We start from the raw sequence: 21,031 nt of genomic DNA on the forward strand, positions 1-21,031 counted from the left end.
GCGTAACAACCACTTCCATATAGCTTTTCAAAATCAATTTCACACACACTTCACGTGCCTCACAAAAAAAGTCAAGGGGAAACTATTTTTCTTTTAGACAAATCCACATTCTATTATAAAATCTTTCAAAAAAATATAATAATTCAACTAATAAAACTATAATAGAATTAAATATATTTTTACTTCATAAACTTTGATGAAATTTAAATTTTTTTATATCTTAAATTTAAAACATTTTTGTTTCAAAATTTAATTTTTTTTAAATATACTGATTTTAATACAAAAATATTTTTTAGTATTTAATATGTTTCGGACTTACATTAACTAAAACTTGTTCAATGATATAAATAGTTCAAACATTATTCTCAAACACTTATTAAGGTATTAAACAAATTTAATATAATTGAATTATAAATATTATATTTATTTATTTTTAAAAATTAATGACTAAATTATATTAAAATTTCGAAAAAAAACAAATTTTAATTTTATTTTAAGAATTACAAATATATTTAACCACTGTAATATCATTAAATAGACTAATGCAATAATAGCAATAATAATTTTATTATTTTTATTATCATAAAAAAATGTTACAAATGTGTCTTTATTCATATATATCTACAATGATATTTGTTTTAACTACATAATAATAATAGTATCTTGGTGTACACATTTTACTATTAATTTTATCAATCTATACAATTATATAAATAATTTCTTATTTTGATATATGCATTTATTTTTCATTTTTATCTTTTAAATAATTACTTTTTTAAAATTAAAATAATTACTTTGTCAATTATATCCTTTAAGTGACATTTTTTACGACTAAGTTTTTTTATTTGAGCATTTTTAAAATTTAACCAGTTTTTATATTGAAATAATTATTTATATTAAAATTGTAAAAATTATTTAAATTTAATAATAATTTTATTATCATGAAAAATGTTAATACAGTGTTTTCACTAGTTTTTATAAATATAATAGATAAAGTTGCATAAATTATAATGTTTATATTTTATTTAATAGATTAAAAGTTAAAAATGATATGGATATCGATTTTTAACTCATTAGACTTAGCAATAGAAGAAGTATTACAAGAAAATGTTAGCATATAATAGAAAAGAAAAAACATCATTAAACAGTTTAATATACTAATATATTGTTTATACTTATTCGGAGTATAAAACTTGTTTTTCTTACCTTTTTGTGGATTAACAAATATTAATTATTAATATGTTAATTATATATATATATATGTTATTAAATTTGATGATCATTGAATTCAAACAATACTTAAAAAAACCCATGTTAGTGAAATGTAATAAATATGAATCTTTAAGATAATCACTTTAATGATACATAAATTTAACCCTTATACACATATATGTAAAATATTTCTTATGAAATTAAATATAATATGTTTGAATAACACTTTATTGTAAAAAAGAACCTTGTATTTACTATTCACAACTGATATTCTCACTGTTATGATAAAAAAGAAGTGTAATAAGAACAGTTAATATCAAAAGCATTTTCAAATTTTCAGAATTCTTATTTTTACCACTGTTTTTCTTTTTTCCATGGGTTTATTAAGGCCAAAAGCAAAAGCGCTGCAAATGTGCTGAAAATTCGTTCATTGAAACAGTGATGGTTGCGCAACGACGTCGTTCTGTTGCAGGCGTGGGTAGGGTGGTGGTTTACGGCGTTACTTGGAGTCTGTGATAGGCATGTGCATCTATATCATATCGACACTCAGTCACCGTCAAATCGAATCGGAGAATTGAAATCAGCAGAGGAATCAGAATCAAAGCCCCGAATGGCGCCGCCGCCACCACCCAAATCAAGAGGGGCTACTCAGGTAAGCAGCAATGCTTCCAGGATTCAGTTCTTTTCCCTTCTCCTCGCTCTGCAATACGGCGCTCAACCTTTGATCTCCAAACGCTTTGTCAGGTTTTTCTTTTCACACCACTTTTCACCTTCACCGTTTCAATTCTATACTTTCCTCTTTTCTTCTTGTTTGCGCGACCATTTTCATCTCCTTTGAAGTAAAATAAAAGTTCTGCAACTTGAATTTAGTCGCCAATTTTTCTATTACTACAAAATAGTCGTTACTTTAGTTATCGGAGTTAATAATATTTCCGGTCTGATCTATGCTGTGGCTGTTGTAGTAAGAGTGGTTAGAATTTAGAATTTAGTAGTAGTGCGGGGTGGATTAGGAATCCTAATCCTAATTTGACTTAATTGAACAAACTATTTTTTTTTAACTGTATAAAAATCGGGAATGGTGGAACTTTGGAGGGTATGCAATCCCGCTGGAAAAGATTAAGAGTCTTTAAAGAGTGGAAGTCCAGTTGATCGAGTATAATGTATGAAAAAATTGTATGAATCATTTGAGAAATCAGCAGTTGAATGTATCTTTTCCTTTTTTGTGTTGATGCTTGGGCATATGGGATTTGATGGTCTACGTAGTTTGGTGCATGGCTTTATCTGCAAGTGGGGATTCTAGTGAACCATTTAGAATTGGCTGCATTTTTTCACCTTGTTTCGCTTGTCATACTAAATTTACATAATTGAAGACAGCCATTTATAAAATTATGAAGTTGTTAAAATTCCTAACTGTTGATTTCTAATTAACGGCCATAATGACACTTATCCTCTGAAGTGCATTTTCCTCACTTTGGAGGAGCTAAATACATCCTTGTTCATTATTTTAGAGTCTGATAATGTTACAACTATTTGTCGGTTGCCCATGCAGTTATTCTTGCTCTAAATAGCATATAGTGTTACATGATGTTTTAAGCATAGCCCACGTATCTTTGTCATGTGCATGTAGTCTAGAAAATATGAGAACAAAATTGGGCTGTTTTTCCATCTATTTTTTTAATATTTGTATTTACATAATTTTCCTTGTGCATGATTCCTGTGCCAGCAAATGTGCTTTCTGTTTTACTTAGTGGATACAAGGATGCAAATAAATTCAGTAAAAAGAGGGATACGTCAGAGTTTGTTTATAACATGAAAAATTGATGATCAACACAAACATAAACTATAACACGATCACTTGAACTCAAAATGTAAGCATTTATGCATGGTTATTCCTAGTGAAAATCCTATAATCAAAATTAAAAAGAGGCACAGACGTTTCAAAACTCACCGTTAGTCATTATCCACTATCTTATTAGGGCCCCTAAGGGTCCTGCTAATTAGGGCCCCTAAGGGCATTGTTTAAACAATTAAAAGGAGAAAATTCTTATTGAAAATCACATGGGAAAATCACAGAAAAGTGCATTTCTCTGCATCCCAATTAAAAAAAATCCCCCTTTTAATTCCTTAACCAATGGGAAACTGGTTAGCATTTGCCTTCTATCCCAATTCCATTCCATCCAGACGGCACAAATAATTAAAATGGAAAAAATGCATATCCAAGATGGCATATCTGATTTGTGTATCGGGCCTGGATATGATGTTAACACCAGTATTGTTTGGTAATCATCATAATATTAATTGTGATTTGCCGAAATTAAAATTTAACATTTTTGAAGGCATTCATTTCCTTGGGCATCAAACCATTAATTGTGAATGACCATGTGAAGCATGTCTTATAACCTATTTTCCTCTTCCTGCAGACGTGAGGTTATTGTGACTTCATCTGTTTTGATATGTGAGCTAGCAAAGGTAAATCTTGAACTGTTCTACATAGTTTTGGCATTGGTTATTGTAAAACCTGTACTATAACCTACTTTTATTGACAGTCATCCATCTCTGTGATCTGCCTTTTAGGTTTTATGTGCATTGTTTATCATGGCAAAAGATGGTACTCTAAGGAAAGCGTATAAAGAATGGACTTTGGTTGGTGCACTGACTGCATCAGGACTTCCTGCAGCTATATATGCATTGCAAAATAGTTTGCTGCAAATTTCTTACAAGAATCTTGATTCACTCACATTCTCAATGCTGAATCAGACAAAAATATTTTTCACTGCATTCTTTACATATCTCATATTGAGGTATGTTCCTACATTACAATTAATTAATATTTCTGCTATTTTTGGCAAGACCTATGTGTTCACATGTGTGATAGAGGATAAGCTAAATTATTATCTATGTTTGTTAAGTAAATGGTTTCACTCAATAGCTGTTGTGTCTGTAGAACAAACTCAAACTAAAAGTAATTTATTCTTAGGAACAGAAGTTCTACCGGTTTCTTGTGGTTTTGGCTGGTTAAGGTATATTTTTGGTGTTGTTTAGGATGTTTGATTTGAACCTACTATATTCTTGCAGTTGGAGGGTTGGGTTGAGGCCATATGTGCACTTGGTGTTTCTGGAACCTTCGTCTAAATTTTGTTAGGTGTTTGGATATGTTGATTTCTTCTGTTGTTGGGGTGCTTCTGCAACACTTTCAGTGGGTGATTATAGGGAGACACTTTTGAGAAGCATTTCTTCTCTTCTTCTCTTACTTAGCTTCTCGTACTAGATTTCTGCTTTTCTTTGCTGTGTTTGGATGGTTCAACGATCTTTTATGTTGCTGGGTTTCTTTCCCTTCTTTGTGATAACTTCTGTTTAAATGGGTTGTCTTTATTTTTAATTCTTCTGTTTATAAGGTTATTGTTCTTATTGTTGGCGGGTACAAGTACTGATAGTACTTGACCAAATTATTAGCATAAACAGGATTGAATGAATATTGGATTAGGGTTTTTTTAATAGATTCATCCATTGTTGTATTTTCATATATTCTAGGTCATCATCATCATCTTTTCCTTCTTGAAACTTGGACCTATAATGCTAACATTTTACACTACATGCCATCTGATAATGCTTCATACAGGCAAAAACAATCAATTGAACAGATTGGGGCCTTGTTTTTGCTAATTGTTGCGGCAGTTCTTTTAAGTGTTGGCGAAGGCTCTAGCAAAGGTTCCTCTAGTAGTAATGCTGATCAAATTTTATTCTATGGAATTATTCCTGTATTAGTTGCTTCAGTGCTCTCTGGACTGGCTTCTTCCTTGTGTCAGTGGGCCTCTCAGGTTACCACAACTTTCAATTTCTATTCAAATTTTAATTGCTTTCTTGATCAATATTATTGTTTATGTATTTATTCCTTCTGTCACAGGTTAAAAAACACTCATCATACTTGATGACTATAGAAATGTCTATCGTTGGAAGTCTATGTTTGCTAGCCAGTACTTTTAAATCTCCAGATGGGGAAGCTATGAGACAACATGGATTTTTCTATGGGTGGACTCCTCTTACTTTGGTAATGTTCTTACCGCTGTTTGACTTCTGTAATTTAATTCTTAGAACTGTTAGACTGTTGTTATGCTTATGCGTGAAGAGAGGAACATAGACAAAGAATACTGAAAGGCTCAAATTTTGGCATTCTGCTGTCTGTCCCAAGCACATGAATATACATGTAAATTGGGTCTGATACTTTTTTATATCAGGATTGGTAACAATTTTATTTTTGTTGGGGAGACGAGGGGGGTTGATTAATTCCCTCACATTCTTGTTGATGGCAAATCTGTGATAACTACATTACTGAATAGTGAGTATGATAACTACTTGGAAATTCAGATAATGGACTTTATAGTGCCTTGTTCTGGCTATTTTTATCCATAGCTGATGTGTCTTTAATAGATATTGATGTACATCAACTTTAAAACGTTACTTATCTTTTTTTATTCAATTCAGATTCCAGTAATGTTCAACGCCTTTGGTGGAATTCTTGTTGGTTTAGTTACAAGCCACGCTGGTGGTGTTCGAAAGGTAAGTTTAACTTTGTAAATTGTTATTGAATTACTTTAGGTATGCACTATCCTCAGATGACAAGTAAAATGGTGGTCAGGTGTTAATCAGCCCTTATTGTTAGTTTGCAATTTGGTCAATTAGAGAAAACAGATTGTATAAATTTGTTTTATCGGGGCTTTAATCTGAATTCTAACATGCATTATTAATGTTGATTAAGAGAAATTATTATTGCACCATATTGATGGAGCATTCAAGGCAGTAACTGCACAAACTTTTGGTCCTTCGAGTGATTACTAATTTGGTAGTGGACAACTTAAAATTATTGAGAAACTTGAGTTGCTGGACATGATGACAATTTTATGACTTCTGAAGTCATTTCACAGGAAATATTAGGGGAGAAAACACTCCGCATTTTTTTGTTTTGTACGAATCTACTTACAGTGGCATTTATTCAACGTGGTTGCAGGGCTTTGTCATTGTGTCGGCTTTACTGATTACAGCACTGCTACAGTTTGTTTTCGATGGAAAACCACCTTCGCTGTATTGCCTTGTGGCTCTTCCAATAGTGGTCACTAGCATTTCAATATACCAGAAATACCCCTATCAGGTTAAGAAGAAGGAGTCATAGAATCTGGCCTATTATAGCATGGGGATTTATTCATTAGTTCCCCACTAAAACTACTTTGTTTTTTTATCCTGAATATAGCATATTGTAAATGATAGAACATAGAAGGCAAAGCATTCTTTTCGATGTCTTCTCAGTCTCAATAGAATTAGGGTGTTATACAGAGTTTGTTTTGTTCTTTAATATTCTGGAATCTTTAAATGGTCATTTATTTGTCTCCTCTTCATTGTGTGGATAACAGGATTTTGATTTGAAATTTATATCATTGGATAGATTCCCTGTATCACCAACGAAATTCACGCATAAAAACGTTTGTTGTCTATTAATCCTTTATCTCTGATGAATTTAACATTAGGAATATTTTTTATCAATTCCTACACTAGCCTAACACTAGATGTGCATGGACCCATTGTGATTAGATGTATGTATGGCACTTGCTTTCCACACCAATTCAGAATGTGTTTTTACATTGTGGATTCCTAATCCGGAAGTAACTAATTCTGCGATTAATTTTGCAACTAAAAGTGAATGATCAATATATCATAAAAACAACTATTTTTTATATCGGTTCCTTCCCATCCAATTCTTTTTGTTAGGATCACTTGTGTGAATTTGAAACCAACCTGACGAAGATTCAACAGGAGAAAATACATCTTTTAACACACCCTCTTATATTAAATGTAATTTCTAGAAAATCATAAGCAGAATTTTGTATCTCACGTCCTACTTAATAACTTTCTTTTATGGTTATTTTTTCTTTTTCAATAAATTTCAACCAATATTAAAGTGTGTTAGGAGGAAAGTATTAAAGAATGTCTTGTTTTATAACTGACAAACAGATTTAATTTGATAGACCAACTTGAATAGCCTCTAAAAAAAGTTTGCTCCAAGTTGAAAAAAAAATCTAAATTGTAGACCAATTTTTATGTAATTCATTTTAAGTTGGTACGATCTATTTTAAAATAGTAATATTTTATTAAAAACACTCAAATTAATTTCATTTACGTAACTTCAAATTTTAAGAAAAACGGAAAGTTATCTTTTCATTTTGAATTGATGTCAACATTTTAAATTGAAGAATAATTGCTACAAACAAATGTTACCAACAATAATAAACATTTTGGCAAAGCCTGATTACAAAAAAAAAACATATTTTGAATCACAAAAGATCAAAACTGAAAAAAAAAAAGATACAAAAGGAAAAAACAAATTCTAAGATTTTAGGGGTACTAGAGGGTTTTTTTAGCATTGGAAGCAGTGCTTAAGGAAGGTGGGAGAAAGGTCCAAGCTTTAAAGAAGAGATGGCGCACATCACAAACCTTCCGATGATGCCACTCATTCCTACCACTTCTTCAAATGAAATCAAAGAAATCGCATTTAAGACTGCACCTTCGGCTTCCAAGCTCCAAATCAAGTGCTTCCTAGAATCCTTCTATGGCTTGGAGGTCCAAAAGGTGCGAACTCTTATCATGAAGGGCAAGAAGAAGCGTTACGCGGGTTCCTTGGTCGCAAAACCTGATTACAAGAAGGCCTATGTCACCCTCAAGAACCCGCTTTCTTCCTCCCACAACCCTTTCCCCTTTGCTTTCACCCTCCAAGACAACAAGAATGAGAAGACGTTGACCACTCACAGCTAGGTCTGTAGTTTTGTGGGTTTCAATTCACTCTTTTCTCTCTCTCTCTCTCTCTCTCTCTCTTTTTGTTCCATTTGGGCATAGAAAAACATAGAATGGTAACTACATTAGTTTGTTGGAGTTTATTGATTAACGAGGATTATGCTTCGTACGGTTTTAAGAAGTGGTCCACGTCTGCATTTTTGGCGCAATGTCGAGGTTTTTAGATTTGTGGCTCACGTTTATCTGTAACTTTCTGTATGGTATTTGTTTCAAAATCTAAGAAGTTTCTTGAGTCACCTCCCATTCAATTCATTCATTCTGAAATGGCTTTTTTATGTTTAGGAAAGTCAATTCTGAAATGAATGGTTTATCCCAAAAACAAAAGTTAAATCCTTTTCTGGAATATCAAATGTTATAGAGAAATCATGAGGGTAATTTATAATAAAAAATGTTTTTTTTTTAATTTTGATGAGTTGTGGTTGTCGGGGAAGCACACACTAATAAAATAGAATCATGCTCGGAATGAGAAAGAAACGATTCCACTACTTAGACATGCTAATGCTTATGTTGCCCATAGGGATGGTATTTTAGCTGAATCGATTGTTGACACAAATTTATCTCAGTAATTCTGCAGCATCATGTGCTTGTTCTAGGAAGTGAGATCCATTGTTCTCTGTATATGAACTTGTTGGTTGTCATACGTCGTGTCAAGTGCAACCCTTTTGCATCCGAATTTGGAGCTATAAGCCTTCAAATTCTACTATTCCTGGTCCAATTGTGTCAGCGGTGTATTTTTTTCAGTACAGTTCAACAGTGATGTTTGAAATGGTAAATTATTCTATTTAGTTTCTTACAATGATAATTTGAATTGATGCCATTGATTTTACTAATGTACCCGGAATTTGAGTTCGGAACTTTCAACACCATGTTCAGTTTGTTGCTTACCTCGAACGTCAACAATCTTGTTGCTACGAACATTGAACCGTATGACCATGATTCCAAGAATCTTTATTTATGAAATCATTGAGCACTCAGTTGTTATAAGGGACTTATTAATCACTAAACCAGTATAAGCAAACATCCTCCTAAATTACAAATGTTGTTTCCATTCAAGTTACATTTTTTGTTTTGGCTATGCTAGAGCATTGTGTCCTCCCTTCATCAACATTTTTTATGGTTCTTTGCTGAACTTAAAAGGTCGATGTTCTATCAACTGTAAGTTGTTAGGGTCCATGAGCTTGTATCAGTATTGTAGCTATTTTTCTGTTTTGTTCTTAGATGTGTAAACTTGTGTACTTGTATTGCTGCATTTGGGAGTCTTAGTCTGTATATGGAAGCTAAAGCCTATGACTAACAATATCTTAAGATACAAAATTTAGACCATGTGCTTCATATAAAGAATGGCTTGCTAGGTGTTTTTACTACAGTACTTTTTATGTTGAAACTTGAAGCAGGTAACACTTTAAGACATGGAGAGCCTTCTTCTAGGGTTTAGTATACGTAGAACGGTGTTTGGTGACTTGGGTGTGTCCTGTCTGTCTCCAATTTCAATTCCTGCTGGTTTTGTATGTAAGGAGTTCTTAATCTTCCGCCAATGTAAAATCCAGCCTGATGAATTCTTTGGCTTGTTGCTTAACTTTTCATACTCCTGTTGCAATTCAAAATAGTCATTCTGCAGATCTACCATTTTGGTCTTTACATTCTCAAGTTCTGCTTTGAGTGCCTTAATGTCCATAGATGCAGATGTCTGGTTTCCTTCTTGTTCAGATTGGATTCCGCTTTGTGCTGGCTCCTTCTCCTGCATTGCTGTCCTCATTTTACTTGCTCTGAAAACAGAACCTGCATTTCACTCTTGTTATATTAGCACTAGAAAACCATTCTTTGTACAGTAAACTGTTGTCAACTATTTTCCATTTGGATAGGATTGTTTTAAGCCTCTCCTTGATAGTTTCTGGGAGGGATTGGGAGTGTTTCTATTTTGTTTCTATTTTTCTGCCTATGAGGAGTATTTGTATTATCCTGCCTCAATATGATCCTTCTTTCCTTCTGATAAAGTTACTTCTTTCGTTTGAAAAATTGCCATTCACCTACAGATTCCGTTAGTGTTTTAAGGGTTTTCCGTTGAAAGTAAAAGAAAGAGGTCTAGGTCTATAAAGTCACAATTATTAATATAATGAACACAGTATAATCTATCCTAAATTAGTTCAAATTTTTAATTGGTTCCTAAATTTGTTGAACAGACACTGCTAAATCTGAATTCGGAATTGTGCTATTATTTTTTGCTTTTTTTATTGGTGGAATGGAACCAGAAATTCCGAAATAGTTGGTCATTTGTTAATTTATCATGTATGAAGCTGAAATAGTTTGATTGCAGAGATTGCAAACTTTACCTGGACAACTGTTCTTAGGGGCAATCTCTCATTTTGTGCGGCATGAAGGCATGCATCAAGTGAGAGTTTTTCACAGTTCATGATTTTGCATAGTCTTTTACGATCATGCTCGCTTAGTGAAGGATGGGTCTGTAGGGATGTCAAATATCAGAATGTCAAAACTGTGTTTATAAATGCCTTTAGTTTTAACAGGAACCAGAATTACAAAACATAAGAATTAAAATGATGACCTTGAGGTAGGTGTCAATGGCTCTATACAGACCGTCGTCATATGATCGAGAATTTTCGGGTAGCAATTCAGCAAATACTTGGAATTTAGTGATTGAAAGATTTGGATCTCTTGCAATCTCAGCTAGGTAATTGTCCAAGAGCCTACTAATATTGAATTTCCTCGTCTTCTGTTGCTGTTGCATCTGCTGTTGTTCATGCATCAAGAAGTATTCAACAATTCGTTGAACCACGTCTATGTCTAGCATGGTGCATTCTTCAGATGAATTAGTCATGCTACTAATGAGGAGGAAAAAAGGATAGAAAAAGACAATATAGATATTAGTTTCATTGGTCATTTTCATAATTCTAGGGTTTTATCTTTTGCATTTCTGGTTCAGAGTTGTGAAATCAAATTTGACCAATCGCATAATTTTGCCAATTCCAATTTTGAAGAAAAAAAGGGAGAATTGTAGCATACTCACATGACTGTTTTTCCCTGATCTCCATTTTGATATCTTGGAATCAGAAGATCATTCACCTCAGCGTCTTCCAACACCATACTCACTCTCTTTTCAAGTTCTGTTGTGAGAGCTGGTGAGACAGAATACATCATGGCCATCTTTAGCAACTGCAACATGAACTTACATGAGACTGCATCTGGCTGAGGAGGAATAATGCTTATCAGGGTTTCAATAATTGTCTTTTGCTCCTTGCTGTGCCCACTGCTCTCTTTCTTCTTCCCACTAAAAATACTGAACTGTAGGTTATACTTTTCATGCCCATATCCTCTTAGCCCTTCTATCTCCACATCCATTCCTGGCAGCCATTTCTTGGCATATTCTATGATACACTTACCGATGATCTCTGCTCTGGTTCCTTTTGCCCTTATTGCAGAAATGATCCTCATAAAATGATCAATGCGGAAGGTGGCCACATCATTGAACCACCAGCTTTCTTGATTTGGCGCTGCATCCTCACTTGTGTGATCATCTTTAGAAGCCTTCCACGCAATGGAGTCGCAACATCTTCTTACAATTTGGAGGTTTTCAGCCCATGGAGATAGGTTTTCACAAGATTTCAGAACAGTGATAGTGTCTTTCCATGAAGAAAGCACAACAAAGGTGAGGAAAGCTTCAGTCTTGGAAATTAGATTTCCATCTTCTAGTTCTTCGGTCATCTCTAGGAACTCTGATGCACATCTTAGTGCAGCTATGTTATCTGGGCTGAAGTCTACTGGGAGGCCATAACAGAACTTTAGAACTGTTTCAAATGTTTCAGACCCACCTGGGAAGTTTTCAAGCTTCAGAGCATTCCCAGAATTTGAGATGAAAGGCTGAATCTCCAATCGTCCTATGTAGCCGCACTTCGATATCAAGGGGTACTGTGGTTACAGAAAACGTTATCAAAGTACGTAATCATGTTACAGCAAAGAAGCTAACACACATAATGATTAAGACATAAGTTGCTTGTCTGTCTGTTACAGCAAAATGTAACTTCATTTCCATTATATGTTGTTTTCAAGATTTTGTAAGTATAATTAGGGTTGTTAAAAGAATATTCAAAATTGATCAAATATATACCGAATTGACATGCTAATTTTTTAAGCCTTGTGAAAATTCTAACTAAAACAATCATATTATTTATAAAAAATAAATTATACTCAGATAAAATTGTTTGAAACAAATTGGAATATAACTCATTAAATTGGAAAATATATTTTAAAATAATATGTTGTATACTCTACGATGCTATCAATTTCATGTGCTCTAAATACACAGCTGATTAATCTAAATTAAGAGGGAGAAGTAAACAATTTTCTGCACTCGGTGCTTTAAACATGTCAAAGCATTTATACCTTGTGAACATTATAAGTGGTTTCCTGGACTTGAATTGAAAAGTCTGTTGGGATTTGAGGAGCAATGAACCTGCACAAGACCAACTCAGAAAAGAAACAAAAGAAAACCAGGAAGTGAACATACTCAAACATGTTACTGCAGAATTTTTAACTTTCTAATCCATACAAAAAAGATGTTATTTTGCAGACTGTACCATGAGTGTTCTCCTTTGAAGCTATCAGCTAGTGCCGTGAGTTTGTTGGGAATGACAATGGTTTTGTCAGAAACCTTATCACTTGAGTCTTGTTTTGGTTGAGCCACTTGAAGGGATTTCATGGTGAGAGTGTATCTAATTGCAGTATAGTTGAGAGAGAGAGAGCATTTTTAATGAAGAAGAGAAAGAAGAGAGCAATGTCCGTATTAATGCTAGAAGTTCATTCTGTGGTCAGTGTAGGACTGCAGTTAAGACGGTTGGTGACTTGTTTCTTTCCTAACTTTAATAACATTCTGTTGCTCTGTCCAAATAATAATCTTGTAATTTTTCTACTACACACATTTATATTTGTTTTATACATAAAGATAAAATGATTATCAAAGAATACATTTTTATATTTTAAAAAAGAAAGAACAATAATAAGATGATACACATTCATCTTACACATATTAAAATAAAATAATAATGAAAAATCAACTTTCATATTTTTTAAACAAAATAAAAAACAACAAATATAGTAATTTGTAAATATCAAAATACCATTTCTAAACAAAAAAAATAATATCAAATAAATATGAAAATTTTGTATGTATCAAATTATCATTTCTATAATAATGTTTCAATTTTCTCTTACATCATAAATTTCACTTACCATTTTAAAAAACCAGATTCTCGTCTTAATTCCTATATTTCTTTTTCTGCTGTTTTTTTTTCCGGCATTTCCCCTCTCTTTATATAGTAATCTTACACGTTTTTTTTTATGGTGAAATTACTTTTTTAAGATTTTGAAATTTCAGAAATTTAGGTTATTATGGGTATGCTATCATTTTTAAAATTACTTTTAAATTAAATATTGCAATTTGAATTACTACAATTTTTTTTACTTTAATATATTAATGAATCATATTGTTTTCAAATATTCTTATTATAATTATATTTATAGTCATGTTATTATCTTTATTGTTGAATTAAATATAATTAAATGTGATATTATTTTATATTGGATAGAAGTCGAATGATACCTTACATCATTCAATAACTTTTCTCATAATGTAAATTCGACTATTAAATTGTAAATATATATGATTTTGATTATGTTTGTTAAATTATATAAAAAAAAAGGCTTAATTACCTACTTAGTCCCCATGTTAGGAGGTGATTTTCTGTTTAGTACCCGGTTTTAAAAATGTAGGCATTTGGTATCTATGTTTTGAAATTTGTATCAATTCAATCCTATCCAGTTAACGGCGTTATAATTGATGCGTGAAATTAAGGACGTTAATAAAGATGCATTCAAACATTTGATAGCTATTCCACCCAGGCTATCATTAACGTCCTTAATTTCTCGCATCAATTATAACACCGTTAACTGGATAGGATTGAATTGATACAAATTTGAAAACACAGGTACCAAATGTCTACATTTTTAAAACTGGCTACTAAACAGAAAATTACCTCGGGACTAAGTAGGTAATTAAGCCTAAAAAAATAATGATGCATCAAATAAAGATAAGGAATAATTCTTATTTTAATATATTTTGAAAAATATATATTACATAAATTTTCTAATATTAAATAATTTTATATTGTCAAGAGAATAAATTACATCTCTCTCGTTCCTTCTACATCAAACCCGAATGATTGTTGCATTTCTGTTTTATTTTTGGTTTGATGAGGTCAAAAATAATTTTAAAATCAATCTTTGATTATTATTATTAAGGATTTGGGCTTTGAAGCTTCCACACTGCAACGGAATTGCGACTTGTGGCTTACAGCTATTGTACGTCTATTTCTCATTTATTTCTACTAAATTTCTTCGTCAACGTTTGTTTTGGAAAAGAAAAATCTTAAACCATTTTATCCTTCTGATGAGAAAAATAAGAATGTAAATTCTATATTGAGATTTTAGTGTTGTGTTTCTATTGAGTTTTTTTTAATGTATATTGATGTTAATATATTAAAAATATATATATTTTTAAAATATTAAAACCATTGTTTATTCATATATTTTGGAGATTTAGTGTTGATACAATGTGAGAAATCAGTAGATAATTTTAATTTAAAAAATACGTATATATTCTTTATTCAGAAAAATAAGTTATTTAAACAATAAAGAGGTTATAGACTCTGATCTATTTTCAAACTTTTTTTTTATATATATTTTTTAAAATGTTTAGACTTAATTAATTTTTTGGATTATGATAAATTTAGATTTAGATTTAGATATTTTTAATTGTAATTATTAAAGGATTAAAATTTTAATATTTTAATTGAATTTTTATGTTTAATTTATTTCTTTAAATAGGTTATGTGATTGTTTAATGAGAGAAACGCATGAAACATTGGCATTTGGCTTATGGGATGTTGTGACCATAAAACTTGATTGTGAGCAAAGTGAAATAAAATGAGTTTGTTATTGTAAAAAATCAATGATACATTTTATCATTTGATTATTATCATGAATTAATTTGAATTAATTTTAAATTTTGTGAATGAATTATACATTTTATTATCATTTCTTCTTCTTCATATTTTACCATATAACTTTTAAATTTGAATTAATTTTACTAATTCGATAAGTTTATAATATAATAATTGAATTACATGAAAAAAAAAGAGACAAAGACATTATTGTTTACAAAATTTATACTAAAACATCATCGTTTTTCATATTTTTAACATAACGATTGTTAAGTAGTAAAATATATGAATGATAAATATGAAAAACTAATAAAATAATAATAATTAAGTGGTATAATACTGAAAAGAACATACTTATATATAATAAATCATTTTTTTTCTTCATAAAATTGTGAACAAAAAATAGGTGAAAATTATCTAAATTTATACTTACTCGTCTTATTAAATGGAAAATCAAATTATTACAATAAAAAGAATGCAAAAATATAAAAACTACCTCACCACCATGCACAAATAATGGTGGTTACCTAATAAAATCAAGAATTAAATATTTTTAAAGGAATCGGTCAACGATTAACATGAGTTTATTTAATAAAACACTACTTAATTCAAAGAGCAACTTAATAACATAATTTAATTATTACCAATCCCTCCCTTAAACTAAATGTCTAAGCAAACGTTAGTTTACTTTTGATGTTCCAATCATGTCCAACTTATTTAAGATCTTTACAAACTGCTCCAATTTGAGTGGACTAATTATTATATCAACTACTTGATTTTTAGTGTTGTAGTAACTCAACTTGATATTTTCTTCTTTGACCATGTCCTTTAAAAAATGAAATTCAACATTAATATGTTTACTCCTTCCCTGAAATATTTGATTTTCAGACAATTTAATTGTTGAATTACAATCACATAAAACCTAAATGTGTTTTTGTTCTTTAAAACTAATAAATTGTACGTTAGTTCTTAAAATAAAACCACGATGATTTTTACCACCCACATTAAAAATGTATTATTAAAATTGCGAGATTCGTATAAATTATCTATATCAATGTTATTAAGTTCAGATTGGACCAACCTATCCAATTCGGTTTAATTGAAAACTGTACTCATAGGTTAAAACTGTTTCTTAATATACAATGTTTACATAATTGATCTCATTCTATAAGTCAAAAGTCAGTCTTTTTATTTATTTGGAATAAAATAATTATAAATATCTTTCTAAGTATTATTTATACTATTAGGTTTTCACGTTAGATTGATGGTTTACTTTATTCCCTAAATATTGTACAGAAAGAAAATACTTTGCACAAAAAATAATATGACAAAATTAATGTTTATTCTTATTTTGAGAGGAGAGAAAACCGACAAAACACACTAAGAAACAGACTAATGTTTTTAAAATTAATTTTAATTAGTATTGATATCTCTCAATGGTATTTAATATTTAACAAATAAAAATTTAATCATAAAGATAACTCTCTTAACTTTCAATTAACGATACTTACGTTTAATAATCCCAATTGTATAGCTGTATGAAAGGTTATAGAAATGAGAAAATTAGCGTGTCACGGTCTTCATAGTCATCGAGGTTGGCGGTTCGCAACCCCCACACATTCATTCATACATAACGCATTGCACTCGAAATTAGGTTAAATTTGGTAATCCTTCATTTGCTTTCTTTTCTTGGGATCAAAGAGAAGAGAATTTGGGAGATTCAGATCTGCTTGCGTCTCTGAGAGAGAAGAAAGAGATTTTCGGAAATGGCGACGGTGTCCCCTCTCGCCAAATACAAGCTCGTTTTCTTGGGCGATCAATCCGTCGGGAAAACCAGCATCATCACCCGCTTCATGTACGACAAATTCGACACCACCTACCAGGTCTCTCTCCATCCATGCTTTGTCAATCTCAATATATGTTATCCAATTTTAATATATTCATTTTCGTTTCCGACATGCGTTTTATATGTGCATGTGGTTCACGTCAATCAATCCCTCATTATATCACCACGTCACGCTGTATATATTTTTTAATTGGTGACTTTGTTTGGGAGATGAGTTCCGCTATAAATTTTGCTGTGATTTGAATTTGGTAGGAGCTTTGTTATCAATTATGCGACAGATAGATGTGCTCTGAGATTGAGATATGCTTTTGCTCTGATTTTTTTTCCGGCTATCTTAACTTAATCGGATGATGAAATTGAGGGACGGTTGTTTTCTTGTGTTGAGATTCAATCCTCAATCTGCCAGTCACAGTTTAAAATGGAAAGTAGAGTCGTTTGAAATTCGTTTTCAAATTGAACATGTTAGGCTCGGGATCCTCGTTTTTTGAGTTGGTGAAATGCTAGAATAGGAAGAACAGCTTGTTTTAATCATTGAGAAGGGATTGACTCTAAATCCTCTTTGTGTTGATTTTTAAGAGGCTTGTTTAGTGAGACTTCTGATTGCTTGTAATGCTTATTTTTTAGGAAATATATTGGGTAAACAGTCCGTGGGTATATATACCTTGTGAAAGATAGGAAAAGAAAGAGAGAAATGAATGGTATCGCGCGTAATGCGACTACACGAAGAGAGAATGAGAGAAATGAGATGAAAGTACACTGCTGGTGGCATGTGAAAGGTTGTCTTGTTTTTGCTTATATTGGGTATAACATAAAATAACTTATAATGGACATGTGGGGACTTGTTTCTTTCTTGAGTTTTTTGTATTTTATTTTTCTCTTCAATGATTGACCTTTTTTACCCTTCCTGCGGTTTGGTTGCTGACAATATTTGGTTATTTAAATTTCAGGCAACCATTGGTATTGACTTTTTGTCAAAAACAATGTACCTGGAAGATAGAACTGTTCGCTTGCAGCTTTGGTAAGTTGAATTCCTCTTCAAGTCTTATACTAGCTCGGTTTTAATTTGTACTTCAATAATTATATTAGAGTGCACATTACTGTGGCATAGCCTTGTACGCATTTTCTTTTACACTTTCTGAGCTTAGTTTATGTTAACTTCACAGGGATACTGCCGGGCAAGAAAGATTTAGAAGTCTGATTCCAAGCTACATAAGAGATTCTTCTGTTGCAGTTATAGTATATGATGTTGCTAGTGAGTTTTATATGTTCTTTTATATAGCATTTTCATTGTCTACTTAACAGGATCTTTTCTGGATCTTCATGGATTTTTTCATGACATAACTTTCCAAATTATTTGACCATGTAACTCAAAAGAGGGTTTTCTAGGGCATAATATATGTAAGGGAGTGAATGTTCTGTTCTTACATTCCAATGCACATGTTATTACAACCTAATGTTGTTTGTGTGCTTGCTTGCTTACACTCTGCCGGTTCTATAGCATATTTTTTTGTTTTATGTGTTTGCATGTGGATTTGTAAATGCTTTAGTTTTCATTTTTCATATGATAATAAAAATTTAACAGCATTTTATGATTATTTAAGCTAGGTAAGCTGTTCTTATGCAGACAGGCAATCATTTCTGAACACTAACAAGTGGGTTGAGGAGGTCCGCACAGAACGTGGCAGTGATGTTATTATTGTCTTGGTTGGAAACAAAACTGATCTTGTTGATAAAAGGTGAGTATTAATTTGGTCTATATGATTTTTATAATGCTGATTGGATGTTTTATGTGTTTGCTTATTATCATAGTGGGGTTTCCATATTATGCTTCGATCTTCTCAGTTTTAGTGTTTCCATATTCTGTTTCATCCGAAAACAGTAAAATTTTGGTCGATTAAATATAATTTTTGGATAGCTTAAAATTTGTCTCAGGGCATGAACTTTGCATGCATTAGTAGTTACAAACAGTAGAAATCATAGTTAGTCCATTTACTAACCGGCTTGCCTCTAGTGTTTCCATTGTAGTATTTTGTTTTCACCATCTGAAATTTTCTTTACAAAGCCATTTTGATACTGAAACAGGCAAGTTTCAATAGAAGAAGGAGATGCAAAGTCCCGTGAGTTTGGAATCATGTTCATAGAAACCAGTGCAAAAGCAGGCTTCAATATCAAGGTGAAAATTAGTGAACTTTTCAGTCATCCCAATATTTAGTTTACTAAATCATTCTTATGAACAAGGATGCCGGTGATATGTCATATATGACGTCAAGGCGAAAATTAGTGAGCTTTTCAGTCATTTACTAAATCATTCTTCTGAACAATGCTGCCGATGATATGTCATATGCACCATCTTTGTTTCCCAAAATTATCTTCTTTCATATGTTTGTTCTGTTCCCTTAATGTTGTGTCAATGCAAAGTGCAGCCTTTGTTTCGTAAGATTGCTGCTGCCCTGCCAGGGATGGAAACTCTTTCTTCCACAAAGCAGGAAGACATGGTCGATGTAAATTTAAAGCCCACAGTGAATTCATCCCAGGCAGAGCAGCAAGGAGGAGGTTGCTCCTGCTAGAGAAGACTATCTCAAAAGTGCCAATAGTAAGTAGTTCACCGAATATGATTCTGGGATTGGCTGATTAAATGGTTAATGCTGGTGCTGGAGGAAGCGTGCTTTCGTAGCAATGATCATTCAGTTTTGGGTGGGGGGACAAATTACAGTAGTGGTTTGATGTACGAACGTTGTTCTTTTTATTTGTTATACAATTAGTCCCGTGATGTTAGAATACAGATAATAAACAAGCTCGCTCAATCCGTCATAGGTTTATGGTTATACTGTAGAAATGCATAGCTTGTGCCGAAGGCAAGACAAGACGTATGTAACCCTCCATCTGGCCCTTGTTCTTTTTGCGGCATGGATGGTCATCCAAAGCAGAGTTGATTGGTTTGTAGAGTCAATTTGGATCTTTTTAACTGAGACCCTACTGTTAGAATTCCCTTGTTGAACGATCTATCTAGGCTTAGATAAGCATAAAAAAAATTAATTCACGTAACCGAGATGCATTGCCATAATAATTGTCTCAACCAAACTCGAAGGTAAATAATATCTTGTCATTGTAATGATTGATGTATTTTATTTTTTCAAACTTTAGCATTTGAATTCGAAGATGTAAAAAATGATAGTTTCTACAAATGCTACATCTAATCTATTATATATGAATTTGTTTTGTTAAAAAGGTAGCTGTTCAGTCCGACATTATCTCCGTCATATAACTTGTATCAAGAGAATAGTTTAATCACTTTTTAAAACTATTGTGTTTTAGAAAATTTCATTCATTTCCTTTATTATGTCCATTATGTCTACTGCTATCACATATTAGACAAAAATACTATTAAATTAGCATTGACGGTTCATAAAAAAATTCATCGATGACTAATTTTACTTTACTGTTACATATTTCAAAGTTTTTTATATTTCGTTAGAGTAACTGTAAGTAGTCACCATTAGAGTTGGTAGTTATTATCATTACCAGGATCGATCACCTTCCTCTATCTTTTCTCACATGTGAATGATCTTCAATCCTTTTTAACTCTTTTAAAATTGTTTCTTGACTTAAACATTTGGGTTTTACGTGTATTACTACTTCCTGAATTGTACCCCATCGCATTCCATTCCATTCTAACTAAAGTAGCAAATCCCATGCCTAACTTACAAAAACCATCCATTGTAAACTTATCAATTTGCTCGAACACATCTGATTATATATTAAGATTCTTTGTTAGTGGAATCTAATATGATTTATTGGTTAATAACTGTAAATTTATTATTTGTTTCTCTTAACACTATAAGAAAAGGAACAATATACAAGGAATAAAATTAAGCAAGTTCATAAAAGTTGTCACAAATATACGCATATTCTTTGACACAAAACTTAGGCATTCCCAACTTTGTTTTATCTAGCTATATTGTTCGAAAGATTAAAAAATTACCAAAATATAAGTTCATATAATAAAATAAAAGAATTTTTGTTCATATTTTATATGAACTTTCTTTTGTTTGTCAGCTTGATGATACGCTTTAGGCAAAATTTTCCACTAGCAGCATTTGCCTTTTTAACACAATAAATTATT

The 21,031-nt window shown here is 31.7% G+C and overlaps 2 protein-coding genes and 1 pseudogene across 3 annotated transcripts; 2 read left to right on the forward strand and 1 right to left on the reverse strand.

The window, feature by feature from the left end:
* The first annotated feature begins 1,609 nt into the window (after positions 1-1,609).
* Positions 1,610-6,659, forward strand: LOC124821355 (UDP-N-acetylglucosamine transporter ROCK1-like). The gene is made up of 7 exons (XM_088103401.1): positions 1,610-1,956; positions 3,633-3,681; positions 3,787-4,013; positions 4,832-5,030; positions 5,117-5,260; positions 5,695-5,769; positions 6,218-6,659. The coding sequence occupies exons 1-7, from the start codon at positions 1,823-1,825 to the stop codon at positions 6,377-6,379; spliced, it is 990 nt and encodes a 329-aa protein (XP_087959527.1). The 5' UTR covers positions 1,610-1,822; the 3' UTR covers positions 6,380-6,659.
* Positions 6,660-9,273: 2,614 nt separating this feature from the next.
* LOC148205509 (BTB/POZ domain-containing protein DOT3-like) lies at positions 9,274-12,836 on the reverse strand (annotated as a pseudogene). The gene is made up of 6 exons (XR_015783287.1): positions 12,642-12,836; positions 12,448-12,517; positions 11,075-11,973; positions 10,613-10,889; positions 10,383-10,511; positions 9,274-9,831 (listed from the first exon to the last, which is right to left on the reverse strand). The product of XR_015783287.1 is annotated as a BTB/POZ domain-containing protein DOT3-like (transcript).
* A 3,839-nt stretch (positions 12,837-16,675) lies between these two features.
* On the forward strand, positions 16,676-19,858 carry LOC148205510 (ras-related protein RABH1e). Its single transcript, XM_088103402.1, has 6 exons — positions 16,676-16,945; positions 17,856-17,926; positions 18,072-18,160; positions 18,533-18,644; positions 18,991-19,081; positions 19,332-19,858. Exons 1-6 carry the CDS (start codon positions 16,829-16,831, stop codon positions 19,473-19,475), a joined length of 624 nt encoding a protein of 207 aa, XP_087959528.1. The 5' UTR covers positions 16,676-16,828; the 3' UTR covers positions 19,476-19,858.
* Positions 19,859-21,031: the final 1,173 nt, after the last annotated feature.

This window comes from Vigna umbellata, chromosome 1 (assembly GCF_029865625.1).
Source record: "Vigna umbellata cultivar VRB3 chromosome 1, Vumbellata_1.0, whole genome shotgun sequence".
Classification (NCBI taxonomy): Eukaryota; Viridiplantae; Streptophyta; class Magnoliopsida; order Fabales; family Fabaceae; genus Vigna; species Vigna umbellata.